The sequence below is a fragment of the Chiloscyllium plagiosum genome, chromosome 41 (assembly GCF_004010195.1).
Source record: "Chiloscyllium plagiosum isolate BGI_BamShark_2017 chromosome 41, ASM401019v2, whole genome shotgun sequence".
In the NCBI taxonomy this organism is placed as follows: domain Eukaryota; kingdom Metazoa; phylum Chordata; class Chondrichthyes; order Orectolobiformes; family Hemiscylliidae; genus Chiloscyllium; species Chiloscyllium plagiosum.
Genome location: NC_057750.1, coordinates 17090939 through 17104717, shown reverse-complemented (window position 1 = coordinate 17104717; position 13779 = coordinate 17090939). Strand labels below are relative to the sequence as shown.

At 39.8% G+C, this 13779-nt stretch overlaps 1 protein-coding gene across 4 annotated transcripts in view; it reads left to right on the top strand.

Annotated features, from left to right (window-relative positions):
- The window catches only part of rnaset2l (ribonuclease T2, like), a 53465-nt gene that overhangs the window by 34523 nt on the left and 5163 nt on the right, over window positions 1-13779 (top strand). For all 4 annotated transcript variants that reach the window (XM_043681028.1, XM_043681027.1, XM_043681031.1 and 1 more), the window contains 2 exons: window positions 3707-3755; window positions 10339-10407. In XM_043681028.1, coding sequence (XP_043536963.1) covers window positions 3707-3755; window positions 10339-10407 — 118 coding nt within the window. The remainder of the gene's footprint in view (window positions 1-3706; window positions 3756-10338; window positions 10408-13779) is intronic.

Sequence of the window (13779 nt, the reverse complement as noted above, 5' to 3'; positions counted from 1 at the left end):
CTCTACCCAGCTTGGCAACAATATCTAATTGGCTATATGGGATGTTTACTGGTGATGGTTAGTGTTTAAAAAGGAAAACAAATAAAGCAATAAAAAGAATCACCTCATTGTTTGTGCCCAAGATTATAAAAAGAAATGAAAAATAATGAAGCAGACCCCTGAGGGTTGTTGTGGTATAGTAGTAGTATCCCAAGCTTCAAGTCAGGAGGCCTGGGTTCAAATCCCACCTACTCCAGAGGTGTGTCCTAACACCTCTGGATATGTTGTGGGGCCCTCTTCAGGTGCAGTTATAGTGTCCCTGGAATGAGAAGCTTGGGTTCAAATCCCACCTGATCCGGAGGGTATCATTTCTGGATATAAGAAGAAGATAAGGTAGACCCAGGGATGGATCTGCAGAACTGTCTGTACGCCACAAGTGGTGACTCTAGTTTAGTGTTTAATATTAGACAATGTTCCTTTCATTCGGGTTTCCTGAGATATTAAATTGGCAACAGGAGTCAAGAAAAGTTTCACACAGCCTTGCCTTTCAATGATTACATGAAGACCGTGATGGGGAAATATTGAAAATGCCGCTATTTGGGAAACTGGAACTTTACAGTGTGAGCATGGAGGATTGGCCTTAGTACCCCAAAAGAACCAGATACCTTTTTTTCAGGTAAACAAGATAGAAGGGGATCACCGACAAAAAGTCATTTTCCTGATTGCTTGTGGGGCCCCAAATTTCAGCATCATGGAGTTTAACCTACCCTGTAGCCCTGGAGTCAATATCTTTTGAAGAACCAGTAGATATGGTAGCAGACCATTGTGACCTCAAACCATTTGTTATATTACAACCATACAGGTTTAACATGACAAATAGACTTCCTGGGGAACCAGTTACTGAATTCTTGACAAAACTGAAGAAATTGGCAGAACACTGTGAGCATAGGTCAGCACTTCGGGAAATGTTAAGGGATCCTTTACTTTGTGGAATTAATAATATTGGGACCAAACGAAGCTACTCACTGAACCAGTTCTGGACCTCACAGAACTGGCCCTTTCCCGTGAAAACACAGAAAATGTGGCTCAGGAGTTTCAGGATGGTATAGACGCTACTGTTCTCAACCTTGGGTGACACCCATACCGCACAATCAAGTCCCAAGCAGATAATATTTGCGGCTCCCAATAGTTGCCAAGAAAGGGTGATTGAAGTCAGAAGTTGGAAAGTTCCAGAACTGGAGGGGAAGTTTCTCCACAATACCGTGATGAGCAATAACATCCATGCTGCACTTATGTTACACTGTATACACAGGTAACAGAGAATCCAACTCCTCTTACTGGTGGTACAAGTGCCAGTTCCCAATCTTTAGGGAAGAGAATGACTACAGAAAATCTGTCTGGATATACCACAGATCTTTAAAGTGATCTATATGAGGTCATTGGGCAGTATCCTGAAGTATTTTAAAAAGGCCTCAGGAAGATAAAGCAAGAGGTGCCAGGGTCAAAATCTATGTGGACCCAGAGGCAAGACCTGAATACTTCAAGGCACAGCCAATCCCCTGTGAGTACATGCCAAAGTACAGGCCACATTAGAACATCGAGAGGAAAGTGGCATCATTTGCCTTGTGCAATTTATAGAATGGGCCGAGCCAGTAGTTCCCGTTTTATAACCTGATAATTTGGTCTTCTCTGAGGGATTAAAAGTTGACAGTCAACAGAGCTTAGATGGATACCCTTTGCAATGCAGAAGATTTGTATGTGAAGCTAGCTGGGAGTCACGTATTTCCAAATTAGATATGAGCCACACCTACCTCCAACTGCAGCTGAGGTGTTGTCCTAGAAGTACATCACTATAAATACTCACAAAGGACTGTATTAATACACTCAATTGCCTTTTGGGGTGTCTTTCACTTGCACCATCTTTCAAAGTGTAATGGAGACCATCCTCCAATGGGTGACCAAAGTGGCAGTTTATGTGGATGATGTTATAATCTCAGGACCTACTGCAAAGTAATATTTGGGCAGTTTGGAGGAGGTTTTGCAGCATATTTTGTGGTATCTTGCTAAAAAGGGAAAATGTACATTCCAGATAAGTTCAGTAATGCACATCAAATACAGAGTTGACAAGAACCAATTACATCCCATTAAAGAGAAGATGAAGGCCATAAAAATGGCTCCAAGGAGCACAATGGAGTTGCAGTCTTTTCTAGGCCTCATAAATTACTATGGAAAATTCATAATGAACCTAGTGACCCTGCTGGCAACTCACCATGTAATGTTAAAATAAAATCAGAAAGGGACTTGGAAAATCACCATTGTAACCAAATATATTAGCCCATTACGATCCCCTGAGACCAGGTGTTGAAACCTGTGACACCTACCCCTGCAGAAGAGGGGCAGCATTATTATATCTTTGGGACGATGAACAGAACATCCAATTGCATTTGCATTGTAAATCTTGGCAGAGGCAGAAAGGGAGTATGCTCAAACTAAGAAAGAAGATTTGGCCATGGCATTTGCAGTGAAAAAATGCCACCAGTATATCTATGGTTGACATTTCACCATAATAACTGGTCACAAACCTCTGTTGGGGCTCTTTAAGGAAGACAAGGTGATTTCTCCAATCACATCCGCTTGGATCTAATACTGGGCATTACCATTAAATGCTTATGAAAATACCACAGCGATATCATTGTCACAAACAATGGATCCCCATTTATCAGCAGCGAGTTTCAGACCATCACAAAGACAAATGGGATAAGGCATACCCTGATTAAGGGCTTTTGCCCGAAACGTCAATTTTCCTGCTCCTCGGATGCTGCCTGACCTGCTGTGCTTTTCCAGCACCACTCTAATCTAGACACCCATATCTACACAGCACCTACCATCCATTCTCAACCAATCTAGCTGAGAGGGTGGCCCAGGTATTCAAAGTAGCATGAAAAGGTAAGCTACAGGCTCTTTGGAAACAAAACTTGCATGTTTCCTCTTCAATGGTTATTTCTGCTCCCATGTCTTATAGTTCTATCCTTATAGCCATGCAAAAGCCTATCAAATTATCTTCATTCCACTACTGCAATAGTTAGTGAGTTCCAAGTCATAATCACTCGCTGAATAAAAACAGTTCTTTCTCATTCCCATATCTCTTGCCCAAAACTTTGAATCCCTGTCCCCTCGTGCTTGCATCACTAGCTTATGAGAAGAGCTTTTCTTTGCCTACCTTATTTAAACCTGTCACAATCTGGTACATCTCTATCAAATCTCTCCTTGAGCTCCCAAGCCCTCATTTCTGGAACCAATCTCATGAATCTCCTCTTAAGGATACTTGTTTCCTTCCTTAAGTGTGATGATCAGAACTGGATTCAAAACTCCAGTTTGTGGTCTGAGCATAGCCTCCTTGCTTTTATATTCAATAATTTTAATGATCAAACTTAAATTTACATGTTTTGCTAACCACACAATTTGTCCGCCATATTTTAAAAGTTATGCATTAGGAAACACTTACTAAAAATTTGAGACTATATTGTGCTTATTGGTGCAAGGTTTCAATCAACATACAATCACTATTCTCACTATCAATGCCATGCACAAAACGAGTGCAGTGGAACAGATTGCCTAATAATAGAGTTCACCTCTGTCCAGGTATAGCAAGACTAACTATATCTAATTGTCAGTCCCATTTTAATTTAAAAAGTATCAACTTAGATTCCTAACTCTTATTTTTCAGATACTTTTCTGCTGCTGGCATCAAACCCTCATGTCATAATGGTTACACGGTAAGATTTAATATCCATGACGAAAATATTTAGAGATTTGAATATTATATTTACAATTCATTGTGTTACGATAACAGTAAATATGGACCATTTGAATTCTAATTTCTATCATTTGAGTGGGAGGGGTTTGGAGGGATGTGGGCCAGGCGCAGGCAAATGGGACTAGTTTAGTATGGGAAACCTGATCAGCATGGATAAATTGGATCAAAGGGTCTTTTTCTATGCTGTATTGCTTCATTTTGACTGATGTCCGCGATGGACTAGAGATACAGTCTTAAGTCAGATGGTATGCGGCTGAGAGAGGAACTTTCCAATGGAAATGTTCCCATACAGTTTGTCCTTGTAGTTAATAGGGGTGACAGATTGAAGGGTGTTGTTTCAGGTAAACAACCACCTTGTATACTCACATGCATTTCTTGAATGTTGTTAAAACTGCACTCACCCAGGTGAGTATGGAGTATTCAATCACATTCCTAATTTGTTAATGTTGGACAGGCTTTAGGAAGTCAGGTGGTCAGTTATTCTCCGCAGGATTCCTAGCCTCTGACGTGCTCTTTAATCACAGTGTTTAAGTATCTGACCCAATTCAGTTTCCAGTCAATGGTTACCCCATATTAATATCCCTTTGTCTGCTATTTAATGATATTTTTAAACCCATTAAGAAAGAAAATTTGATTGGATATGATAAGGATGTAGGAATTTATATCCTTGTGAAACTAAAAATGTAAAGTCAAGGTTTCCTAGACTAAACTGGTATCATTAACCTGTGTTTGGCCCATGTCCCTCCGGACCTTTCTTGTCCATGTATCTGTCCTGATACCTTTTAAATGTTGTAATTTAAAACAAGTGCCTCTGCCACTTTCTCTGGCAGCTCGTTCCATGTGTGCACTGTCCTCTGTTTGCGGGCTGTTTCCTCTCTTTTGAAACTTTCCCCTCTTGCCTTGAATCTGTGCCCTCTGGCTTTGGACTCTCTACTCTTGGAGGGGTCCTTGGCTACTTACCTTATCTATGCCCCTCATGATTTTGTGGGTTTCCTGTGCTCAGGAAAGGTTTCCCAGCCTATCAAGCCTCTCCCAGTGGCTTGGGCCTTCCAGTTTCAGTAACATCCTTGTAAATCTTGGTCAGCATAGACAAGTTGGGCTGAAGAGCCTGTTTCTGTGCTCATGCCTCTATAATCATTATTCCCACCATCTTTAATGAACAAAAACATTGTTATAAAAAGGAAGAACATAGACTTATAAGTTTAGTAATTACCTGGCCACAGATTGAAGAGAGCTTCATGAAAGCCATGTGAAATTAGCAAAGCATTCTGCATTAAAATGACCAATTTTATCTAAACATGCTGAAACAAGGTAGTTGATTCATCCCTCAAGAATTTTGCATCTTTTTAATTCATACTGTATGATAATTTCACATATTGGGAGATGAAAGGTTTGCTTGCCAGTTAACCAGCTTGGAAAGACATTGGAGTTAGCCTCAGGAATACACACTAAATTATATTTCAATAGCATTTGAGTTGCAGTGCAGAGGGAAATAAAAAATGAATTTGTGACAACAAGAGCTAGAATGCTATCTCTCTGTCTTCCCCTGCCTGCTTCCCTCATCATCTTGGAAAATAACACTCCATGAAAAGCATCATGGGAAAATAACCCATTCACTAAAGACTCAAAGATCTGCAGTTTCTGTTATTGCTGCAAATAGGAGTCAACTGTGGCTTTAGTTTTAAAATCTAACACCTCAAAAATTCTAAGAACTTTTAAATTGCAAAACCTTAAAAGCTGTAAATAGCACTTTAAAAAATGTATTACCCATGTTTGTGTGTGTATGACGTTGCATTTTTATCATCTTTTCTCAGAGTTTGTAGATAATGAACTCCTCTTTATTTCATTTAACAAAATCTGAGCAATTGGCTGCTGCATTTTCTAGCAAACTATTTAATTGAAGTTTGATAGCTACATACAAAAAAGATTTTTTTTAAGAACTGTAGCAACTAACTGAGAGGAGGTTAAAGAGAGGGGAGCCGATTCCTCTTCCTCACCTTATTGTAACAATTGACTATCAAGAACATTACTATTTTGATACGGAGATGATTTGGTGCACTGCATCGATACAATGTATTAAAATTGTTAAATAATGAATTCAACTACCTTATTCTTTCCCCAAAACCCTCCAGATTTCTCAATTTCCGATTCCCTTTCAGAATTTACCAGTGTATCTGTTTTCACCACTCTTTCAGATTATCAGAACTCAGTGCAGAATTTTTTTAAACTTAATTTATTCCCTGTATTTCTATCCAATTATCTTGAATACATCCTTCTAAGTTACCAACTCTCCTTCCAGTGAAATCTGATATCTATAGCAAAGGCATATCAGCTGAACTTTGTTGCTTTTACATATTTTCTGTCTAAGAGTATTTTCTGTATTCGTGCATTGACCTGACAAGTAAATTCGTTCGGCCAAAACTGTGATGCGCTGTGCAATAGACAAACCTGTGTTACAGATTTCTTCAATCCTTGAATTGCTATGACCATGTAAAGTAGTGTTAATACTATTTATACTATTTTGTACGAATATTGCAAGGCTGTGCACCCAGCAGTATTATCAGTGGTGAAGGCAGAAATAGAAGTAGAGCTACAACTCCATAAAACCAAGGTTTAATCTGTGTTCACTGGTAGCAAAAATCTCTGCTAGGTGCAGCATCTCACAAACTATCCACATATTGTAATTTATGAACTTATTATACAAATTATTTACTGGTAGCACAAAATTTCACTGTTGCTTTAAAAAGACACATTTCATTGAGGTCTTTTATTTTAAATTCATCAGGACAATGCATACAATGCCAAATTGAAGGGAAAACTAACATTTATATTTCATGAAAGGAGGGTACTGATTGTTTGACAAGGAGACTATGATTGCTGGAGGCATTTATGTTAAGATTGCACCAATTGATGATGATTGACAGTTAATTGCCAGGTTACAAGGCAGGTTGGTCAGGGTATTGTCTGAGAAATGAGCCAGCAAATGGCTGTTCAAACTTTGTTGAGCAGAAACAGGCACAGTGTTCAAATCTTTTCCTTCTACAAAGAACAGGGCCCTGCACATTCATTTGTATGAATGCACTTTAGTAAGTGCAGTGTGCCAACTGTGTGCCCGAGTGACAATCCTAAATTTGCTTTCAATGTAATTCTTTGCACATTCAGGGTTATCCAGCAAATGTTGTCCAATGGCAGAATTGGATTGAATGTTGAAGACCTATTACTTACTCGTGCTATAGGCAGAATATCGTTTTGGCTTGACACCAGCATGCTGTCAGTGGGAAATGCCCCTCATTGTTATTGCATATTGCAAGCATTAATTGACAAGTATTCTCCATGGCAACACTTATGCCAATCACAGCCTACTTGCCAATCAATCTGCAGTCTTCTCTCATGCAACATAAATTTTGTTTTTTACCCTTGAATAGGTACTATTGAAAATTATCGTAATGAGTGTAAATTGAAAATCTTTGATAATGCACGTATTTTTCTTTTCAGCAACCCTCAAATTTGTGATATATTATTGGTTTGAATGATAGAATCACAGAATAGTGCAGTACAAAGGAAGCATTTTGGCCCAGGGTCAGAAAAATACCCCACTTTTTCCCCGATCCTTGCAATAATGGTAACATCACTGGATGCCCAGGTTAATGTTCTGGGGATGTGGGTTCAAATTCCATAAGGATCTGGTAGAATTCAAATTCAATTAATAAATCCATAATTAAGAACTCATCTCAAAAATAGTGGCCATGAAATTATTGTTATTGTCATGAAAACCATTTGGTTCACTAATGCCTTTTAGGGAAGGAAATCTGCCATCCTTACCAGGACTGGCCTACATATGAGTTCATGCACACAGCAATGTGGTTCACTCTTAACTGCCCGCTGAAATAAAACATAAGAAGTAGGAGTAGGCAATTCAGCCCCTCGAGCCTGCTCCACCATTCAATATAATCATGTCTGATTGCATTCTTGGTCTCAACTCCACTTTCCCGCCTGCTCTCCACAACCTTTCTTTCCTCCCCATCTTTGTCATCGCTTAGCATGCTACTCACGTCAAGGGCAATCAAGGGCAGGCAAGAAACGCTGGCCTTACCAGTGATACCCTATCCGTCAATGAATACAGAAAAATAACTTACAGTGGCTGCTCACTCTGTGAAATTATCAAATGCTAATAATATTACTGGAACACAATATGTATTTGTAAATAAAAGACCACATCAACTTTTGGTGGGTGACCTTTATAAATAATCAGCTTTTAGGAAGGTAAGTAACTCACCTGCTGATTAGGGTTAAAATCGGCTCCATAGCTGACTTCTGTCTGTCAAACAGCTACTTGTCAAATGCTCATCCAACTGGACTTTGGCCAATAACAACATTTGCAACTTATCTTGCACAAATGCAACCAGCAAAAGGACAAAGGGATGGGAGAAAAAGTGCCAAGCAAACATAACTGAAATAATATTCTCTTTCATTGATTTTTAGAACCATGTAGTACAGAAGAGAGCCTTTGGTCCATCGGATCCGTACCACCAAAAATACACTTTAACCTACATCAGTCCCACTTTCCCACACTGTTGTGACTATTGAATATTATGACACTTCAAATGTTATCCAAGTCCTTTTGAAAGGTTGTGAAGTTACCCAACTCAACTACCATCCCAGGCAGTGTATTCGAGACCACTGTCACTCAAATCCCTTCTAATCCTCCCGTCTGTCACTTTAAAGGTACGCCCCTTTTTTCTTGACACTTTGACTAAGAGGAACAGCTGCTTTCTATCCACCTTGTCCATGCACTTCATAACCTTATACACCTCTAATAATTCCTCCTTAAACTTCTCTTCTCCAAAGAAAGCAACTCAAATTTATCCAGCCTCTCTTCAAAGCTGAAATGTTCCATTCTATTCTGTAGTTTTGGTGGTACAGAGCAACATCCTCTACATTCACTTCAGTAGAATCATATTCTTCTCGCTAGTGTGGTGATCAGAACTGCACACAGTACTCCATCTGTGGTCGAACCAAAATTTTGTAAATCTCCAATACAATTTCCCTGCTCTTACAATTTATGTCTCAACTGATAAAGTCAAGTGTCCCATATTACTCTTAACTACTGAACTATTAAACTGTCCAGCTACCTTCAGTCATCTGTGGACAAGCACCCCAAGATCCTCTGTTCCTCTATGCCTCCCAGCGTCCTGCCATTCATTGAATTTTCCCTTGTCTTGTTACTTCTTCCAAAGTCCTCACATTTATCAGAGTTAAATTCAACCTGCCACTGATCTGTCCATCTGACCGATTCACCTATATCTTCCTGTAACCTAAGACCTTCCTCCTCACTGTCAAGCACCTCACCAATTTTTGTCATACGCAAACTTACTGATTCATCCCCCATACTTACTCATCTACATCATTTATGAACATCACCAACATTAAAAGATTTGGTGCTGATCCCTGTAGTATGCTACTGGACAGTGGCCTTCAGTCACACAAACACCCTTCTACCATAAACGTCTGTCTCCTGCCACTAAGCCAATTTTGGGTCCAACTCGCCATTACCTTGGATCCCATGAGCTTTTATGTTCTTTACCAGTTTCCTGTGTGGTACTTTGTCAAAGGCCTTGCTGAAATCTAGAAAACTACATCAACTACCTCCTGTCATCATCATAGCACCCTTGAAAAATTCAATCAAATTCATCAGGCATGACTTACTCCCAGGAGAAAAATATTTAGTAATACCAGTTGCCAAAGATATCACATGCAGGTGTCAAATTGCTGTATATGATTAATACTGAAAATATAAAGTACATTTCATTTAGAATTTAATGTGACACTTCTAATTTATAAATGTATTTTAATATGCATTTATCCTTCCCATAACCAGTTACTTCCAAAATAAGCTCTCTACTTCAAGCTTCATCATGGCAAGTGGTTATCAGGAAAGCAGAGGAAATGCTTTAAGGATCTTCATAAGGTCTCCCTGAAAAATTGCAATATCTCCACCATCTTATGGGCATCTCAATCAAAGACTGCTCATAATGGAGAAAAGCATCGCAAAGGTGCCAACCACTTTGAGCATCTCTAACAGGCTCAGCTGGAGGTCACGTGCAAGATAGTAAGCACATGCCAAAACCTCTTCAGATATCATTGCCCTACCTAGGGTAGGATGTATGGATCCAGCACAGAATTATTTAGTTGCCTCAGGACCCAAAACACAAGAGTGGAAGGAAACTGTCTGTGCTCATGAGGCACTAAGAAGGAAAATGGTCCTTCCTGTACTTTTTCTATAAATTAGAAAATTTCAAAAATACCTTTGTTGAAATCAAAAGCATTGTCATCCTAGTTTGCAGGAGTTAGTTCTGACACCTACTAGGCCTGTTGGGTCAAATAGTGTGAATTCCTAAATTCTGTCATCTCTTTGTCTCATTCTGGCCCTCCAGCTCTTTTCGCATGTTCATTGGCACTTTATCTTTTTCATTCCTTTCTCTTTCTGTTTGATCATTCACTCTGTTTTATCAACCTGAATTTGTCTTTTTCTCAACTCATAGTATGGAAGATTCCACACTGCATTATCTTACTTGGGCCCTTATGTAAATCTCCAATGTTGCAAGGACAAGGTAAGTTGTTGATTAATAGCTCAATTTGATTTTAATTATTGATTTTAGAAAGTAAAAAACATTTCCAAAACACAAAATATTCAACTATTTTGCTATTATTGATTTGCAACAGATAATTCTATTGCAACAGTGGTAAAATTTTGGGGCTGGATCTTTCCATTTTTGACAAAGTGCGAATATCTGGAGGGGCCCTCACTGTGAGGCCTTGTGAGATTTCTCGCCAGAACTTGTCAAACTCATCTCATTAATTACCCATCTTGTCCACATGGTGTCTCTGTCATTCCATTTACCTTAGCCCCATTTTACCATGCATCATTCCCAGAACAACTCACCACTCACCAGATATTAGATTAGATTACTTACAATGTGGAAACAGGCCCTTCAGCCCAACAAGTCCACACCGACTCTCCGAAGAGCAACCCACCCAGACCTATTTCCCTACACCGAACATTACGCGCAATTTTAGCATGGCCAATTATCTAACCTGCACATCTTTGGACTTCCATATCTTCCAAACAATAAACATCCCTGGTTCCAGCACCTTCTGCCAAGCACTAACAATCCAAAATTGCCCTGCTCTGTCAAGGACACTTTTGAACACATTAGAGAAGGGAAAGATGGCACCATGATTCTTCAACATCTCCAACTGGGACCTAGCTGTACTCGTTTAGGGGTGAATCAAATGAGGGGCACCCTTCTGGCAGGAAAGGCAGTGTCATTAGACCCTGGAAGCCTGGTCTGAGGGCATCACCCATGTCAATGCCATCTCAACAGTGTGAAGGAATGACCAGTAATGTTGCAAGAACATCACTTTCCCTGCTCCACCAGGGTAAGTGCCTCACTCATTTCTCTTCTACTTCACTCACACTATCTCTGCTATAGCACTCACCCTCCCCCACTTAGATTCATGCTCTGCCACTCTCATTATTGTCTGCAACTTCTTCCCTCACACACTTTCATTCCCTCCCAACTTCCCACACAACTGCATGGCCATTGCATAGCCTCTGCATTGCTGCTCATTCTCTCAAACACCTCCCCCTCTTGGCATATGTGGTGAACATGCCAAATTTGGTCATACACTGTCAACCCTTGAAGCCAGGGTACTCCTGACCATGGACAAACTCTCCCCTCCCACATGAACCTCTTCCCATCCATGCTTTACCATATTCCCTCTATAACAATACTGTTACCCACACTCTTCACAACTGTCATCCTGACACCCCCCAGCTTGCAGCTCGCAATCCCAAAGAATAGAAATAGGTTCCCAAATCTTCCTCTCGCTATAGCAGCACCTGATGATTTCTTCCAATGTTTCTCTCCATTTCTGTGGATGAACCAAATGGACTGATCGTGACCTACTCTCTGAACTGAAGAGGCACAAACCCCCTGATCAAGATCACCATGACCTGATGACCAACCATAGCCAATTCCCCTGGACTGGTATGGAAGACTGCCCTTGACCTAACTGTGCTGTGAACCTTTAATTGTAGTATACCTCTAAGGACTTCAGAGAGGACTGTTGCCCTAAAACTTTGAGATACAGCTGCTTGCTTGCTGCACATGTGGTATGTTTTCCCATATGAACTTCTGGCACTTGGTGCAGGTGTGAGATTGGCATAGCGCACTACATACATGCCTGTCTCTTGACTGACGCCTGCTGACCAGCAGTGCAAGATGCCCTGATTCTGTGACTGGACAAGACAAGGTAAGACATGGGCACTGCGAACTTGCAGGTAGGCACTAAATGAATGAATGCTATGACAGCAAGCTCTAAACTGCAGTCTAGTCTACCGCATGGGTTGGGTACCAATGTCTGCATGCACAGTGCCCTTATTGTAACCTTACAATGCTAGTTGCTGGTGAGCCTTTCAATGCAAGTCTGAGCATCCTGCAAGTGGATCAGAGGTCATGAGAGTTGCAAATGCTGAATGCCAACATCTATGGATCAGGGGTGTCTGTGGCTGGAGCCTTTGGATCGTGCCCTGAGACAAAGTTTGGTTTTGAGCAGCATGAGGCTCTTTGCAGCAGCAACCCGCTCTGATTTCCATGTCAAAATCTCCCAAAAATTAGTTTGTTTGGTACTTTTAGTAGAATAGAAAGCTGAATATTAATCAGATGAGTTGAACTATGAATAAAATTTTTAACAGGCAATATTCTCCCTAAACAGCAACTTGCCAATGTTTAGCAAGAAAGCATAAAAAAGGGGGGGGGGGGGATGCTCTCAACATAGAGATGGCCGCACCAGATTTATTGCCCAATTCTGCCACAAAACTTGCCATAGTACACCATGCTCAGACCCCTAAAAGATTCCTCCTTTTTTTTTAGTTTTCTCAAAGTGTCTTCTTAGTCATTTGACTGTGTCATAGACAAATAAACTTGTGACAAGACAAGTATTTCTCAACTTGTTGGCAGAAAGTGTGATGTAATTTCAGAGAATTTAATGAGATTTTTCCTCTTGCAACAGTTCCTTTGCACTTCTTTTATCATTCTTGAATCCTTCTGAAACAGAGTAAACAACTTTGCAGTTTTTTTCTGCCTTGTCAGCACCCCATAGCACTCACATAATCTCAGTTATTTATGTGGACTACATTTTTTTCTCTAAACCACGCTGAATGATGGTATGATTAAAACACTATATTGGATTTTGATTCTGAATCAGTTATCTAGATTAATAAATTTAAAATTGAGATATAAACATATGCAAATGACAACATCTAGATCTTTTCAAACTGCAATCTACTTCTGTCACAGTTTAAGCAATTTGTTCACATTGTTGTAAAGAATATTAAGAATGTGTTCCTTCTCCTTATCTCCCTCCCCACTCACATTTTCTTCAGTTGTCAGGGGAAACAAAAGCAAGTATTTTCAAAGAACTAGCACTGGTAAATCATGGAGAGGAGGGCTTAAATACACTGTGGTGGTCCTTTACATATTAATATTTGCAGAGTTCAAAACCAGATAATTAGCAATGGCTGGAGACATCTAAAGAATGAAATATCTCTGTCAATCTATTGTAATAGCATTAGATTTCCTGTTTATTCCTTCCTAAATACCTCACCCTCTCCTTGTGCTCTAATGTTACCCAAATCAGGATGATATAGGATTGTTCAGCTTAATACCATCCAAGTGAGGTGTAAATAAATGCCATTCTTTAATCAAACATCTGAGAAATACACAAAACAGGTGTTTTGGAGACTTTTCAATTATATTTTCCATCCTCTCACAAAAAATAGTAATAGACCCAACAATAACACATGCTACAATAAAGAGGAATCTTCATTGAGAATATTAATGTCTAGGATATTATAAATTTTTCATGAACAGAAGCATAAAATGGAAAAGAAGCTCTACTGGACTGTAAAACAGATTGCC